Source organism: Gavialis gangeticus, unplaced genomic scaffold (genome assembly GCF_001723915.1).
Source record: "Gavialis gangeticus isolate Ggan-Ray unplaced genomic scaffold, GavGan_comp1, whole genome shotgun sequence".
In the NCBI taxonomy this organism is placed as follows: Eukaryota; Metazoa; Chordata; order Crocodylia; family Gavialidae; genus Gavialis; species Gavialis gangeticus.
In genome coordinates this window covers 92,286,615-92,290,704 of record NW_017729025.1, presented here as the reverse complement: position 1 = coordinate 92,290,704, position 4,090 = coordinate 92,286,615, and the positions used below count along the sequence as shown (strand labels likewise).

The 4,090-nt window shown below is 44.6% G+C and overlaps 1 protein-coding gene across 2 annotated transcripts in view; it reads left to right on the top strand.

Annotated features, from left to right (window-relative positions):
- The window catches only part of GALNT16 (polypeptide N-acetylgalactosaminyltransferase 16), a 191,352-nt gene that overhangs the window by 163,763 nt on the left and 23,499 nt on the right, over positions 1 to 4,090 (top strand). For both annotated transcript variants that reach the window (XM_019519161.1, XM_019519160.1), the window contains exons 10-11: positions 1,823 to 1,949; positions 2,996 to 3,088. In XM_019519161.1, coding sequence (XP_019374706.1) covers positions 1,823 to 1,949; positions 2,996 to 3,088 — 220 coding nt within the window. The remainder of the gene's footprint in view (positions 1 to 1,822; positions 1,950 to 2,995; positions 3,089 to 4,090) is intronic.

Here is a 4,090-nt window from a genome sequence, read left to right as displayed (position 1 = left end):
AAAAAAAAAAAAAAAAAAAAAAAGAAGAAGGGGGTTTTCTCTGTTCCTGATGTTGGCTAGCTGGGAAACTTTCCTTTGCTGCTTATTTCTTGACTGACCCCTCATTCAGACCAGACGGGAAAGGACATGCTGTGGGAAGTGGGCAGGACAAAAGGCAGGTGTGGATTCCACAAACTGATGGCTTATTACAATTGTCTTCTGTACTTGAAAACAAAAGCTAACTAAAAAAATAGTCTGTTCACTTTAAGACACTTTTCCCACTCATCCCAAAGGAGCTGGATAGACAAGCTGAAGGGCTCAGGTGGTAGCTTTCAGCACGAAAGGATTTATTTTTAAACTTCCCAGTGCTAGAATCCCCCCTCCTGTAGAGCACCTCAGGTGGGGAAATTATTTGAAAGAGACAAGAGTCTACATAAGCCTTTGGTAGGAGGTTTATCCAAAGCCATCCATGACTCCCTAGATACTTTCCCCCATTCTCTTTCCTCTTTTATTCCTTTCACCTCCACATTAAATGCAAGTGAAGAACCCCTCCAGTGTGGCAACCTTAACTCACAGGGACAGACCTGGAAGCTTTAACAAGGTCCTGCCTCCTCAGTGATGCAAATGAGCTTCTGTACATCAAAGCCCCTTTGCTCTTTTAATCCTTTAACAAAATGTTGAATTTTACTGCAGGGCCCGTTGGGCTTCTGTAATCAATGGCAAGGAGGGTGCTCTTTTAAATAAATGGGACTGAATTCTGTTCTTGATAAAATTCCTTCAACATGGGGAACTGTGAACAAACTACAGCACTGCAGTTTCAGTCTTGTGCTGTTTTTGATAGAGCCCAGTGGATTTTGTAGTTTACAATGAGGTTTTGCAAGGCAGATAATATAGTAACTAGAGATGTGTTGCAGCTACTAGAGGTTGCAGGGCCAAGAGAGGAAAAGGGTAGACTGGTAGAGGACATATGGTGTTCACTGTTCAGACTGGCACAGGGGCCTTCTACAGCAGTGGTCCCAAACTCTGCAATGCTGAGGGGTCACAAAAGTGCCTCTGCCAGAGGAATGAGTTTAATTTTATATACAATGTACATAAATGCAGTCAGCTATGTCACCACCCTGCCATTACAGGGGAATTGCAACTGTGGCCTGAACTTGCCAGGTGTTTACGGTACACTCTTCTTTGTATCCCAGAGTGATATACTTGAGGGCACAGAGGAGGAGATGGGTCGCTAGGTGTGGACTGTTTGCTTCAACCAAAAAGGACCTCTTCACCTCCTCTATTTCTTCTTTTCGAAGACATGTTTATTCACACCTTTTTATGAATCTGTTGCTTTTCCACTTGTTTCTATTTGTTCTCCCATTTAAGTTTTCCACCCATTCTAAATTCTTCATGGGTTTCTCAAATTCACCAGTGCAGCCATATCTCCTAGAGGAAGGGCTTGCAAGGCACTGGAGTCCAAAACCACGCAACCCACTGTAAGGTCACATTAATATCACATACTTTTCCTGAAAGCCATTTTAAGTATCTGAGAACCCAAAGGAGCAGGATAACTAAGCAAGTATCTTGCTAAAACAATAGTCTTATTGGGACCAGAGGGAAGAGAGACTGGAAGAAGGTTAGGATGTCTCTTGGAGGGAGGGGGTCTAGCTCTGATTCAAGAAGAAATAAATTATCTCACCCTGCATCATTCCCAACCTTCCTAGTCATACTTTTCTTGGTGTTTGTGGCATGGGCAAAGATGGGAGGCAAGGATTTCAGGGACAGCATGTGGATCAACATTGCTGGAAGTCTGGTATTGCTTGCCTGGCTGTTGTCTCATGATTCTTGGGATCTTTTCCAGAGCTCTCCTTCCGCGTGTGGATGTGCGGTGGCAGCTTGGAGATTGTTCCCTGCAGTCGTGTGGGCCATGTGTTCAGGAAGCGCCACCCCTATGACTTTCCTGAGGGCAATGCACTGACCTACATTAAGTAGGTATTAGAGGATTGCAATGACAAATCAGTCACCCTTGTGCTTAGCATGCCTAAATACTCTCATTGCAGAGTTTTATCTTTTCTCTTACCTTTTCCATAGGGACTTAGGGGCCAGGGGGAAGTTGCACATGATTGAACATTCATATTTAACCAGGGTTTCTCTGGAGCCTTCTGCATAGGAAAAGAAATTGTGCTGTTTCTACACAGGAACTGTCAGCTGGATCTCAGGAATTCTTGATCACATATGTTGCTACTGATTAGGAGGTAGTACCTGAGCCCCCTGAGTCCAGATGTACTACCTGTCTGTATCAGCTCTGAGAAATCACAAGGGAAGGTTTCACTGGAGAAAAGTGTGGGGAGAGAATCATAATAAGGAAAACTGGCAGACATGTTGGGAGGAAGGAGAGAGTGGCCTGTGACTAATCACCAAAGACATGTATACACAAAGTCACAAGGGAGTAAAGCTGTTGCAGACTAAAAGACAGATGAATACATTCCCTGGTATAATTTGTCTTGGTTTGTGCCCATATGGAAATTATCCTGGGATCAGGAATGGCCAAACCTGCAGCTATCCCAGGGCATCTTACACAGTAGATGTTTATTACTGCATCTTGTTGCTAGGCAGTGGGGGATCAGGTTCTTGCCTGTAGAAACATAAACCAGTGTAACTTATACTAGTAGAGTTTTACACCTGGGTTAGCTCTCCCCAGATTGGGTAAAGTTAGTCCAGTTTAGGGGTTAGTGTAATCTGTCCACTACTGTATGTGTACGCAGGTGTAATGCTGATTTTACACTGGCAGAAATGCTTCATCTGTCTATAATCTTTAGGACACTCTTACTTCTGAGTGTGAGCATCCACACAGGTATCTAAAGTGCTTTAACTGATGCATTCTATAGTCACGCTGTTAGTTAGTTTGGCTTGAACTTTCCTGAGCATCCTATGCCCCTGTGTAGACACGTTCTCAGTCACCACAGTTCTGTCTCTTGATGAGCGATCCGCAGGCAGCTGGCACTCAGCAGAATTGCTCCTTGCCCACATGCAGGAACACCAAACGCACAGCAGAGGTGTGGATGGATGAGTACAAACAGTATTATTATGAGGCCCGGCCATCTGCCATCGGAAAGTCATTTGGAAGGTAAGTCATCTCTGAACTGGGCTGGCTATGTTCCTGCTAATGGACTTGATAGCTGGGAAGGATTTTATCCTATCGTTGAGATAAAGATGCCCTGCAGAGCTCATGTTTGGAAGCACAGCAAAAATGGTTGTATGACTAGGCTTCCTTTAAGTTTTTTATAAGAAGTAGATGTCTTTCCCTACTATGACTCTATCGAACTTGCTCTATAACACAAAACCGAAGGGATCCTTAAAAAAATGAAGTAAAAAGGAAATATGCTTTAGATATTATGCTGACAGAAGGTGCCTGGCCTCTGCAAGTCTGAGCTGAGCTGTCACATGCAGACTTACACCTGATGTGGCATTCCTCTGCAAGTGCTGGATTCAGACTTGACAGGACTGACTTTTACTGGTATAAATGTTCATGAAAAGGCAGGGATAGGCAAGCTGGCTTCCTCGTGTAATTAGGTGTGGAGTAGGTTATACGCACCTGAGGGGCAGAGGACGAGTTACTTCAAGGGCACTGAACTCTTAAAACTTCCAAATAAGTTATAAAGATTTTTAAAAAATAGGATGATGTGTCCCCATAGATGCATATTTGTGAGAGTATCTGTTTGTGGATAGTGAAGAGCTATTAGTTTCATAGTTTCTAGGGTCGAAGGGACCTGAGCAGATCATCTAGTCTGACCCCCTGCCATGGCAGGAAAGAGTACTGGGGTCAAACGACCCCAGCAAGGTGTTCATCTAACCTTCTCTTAAAAACGCCCAAGGTAGAAAACTGCACCACCTCTCTTGGAAGTTGGTTCCAGACCCTAGCCGCCCTGACCGTGAAATAGCACCTCCTGATGTCTAACCTAAACCTACCCTCTGCCAGCTTGTGACCATTATTCCTGGTCACTCCTGGCGGTGCTCAGGGGAACAGGGACTCCCCCAATGCCTGCTGATCCCCCCTAACCAGTTTATAACAGGCCACAAGATCCCCCCTCAGCCTTCTCTTTTGGAGGCTGAACAGGTTCAGGTCCCA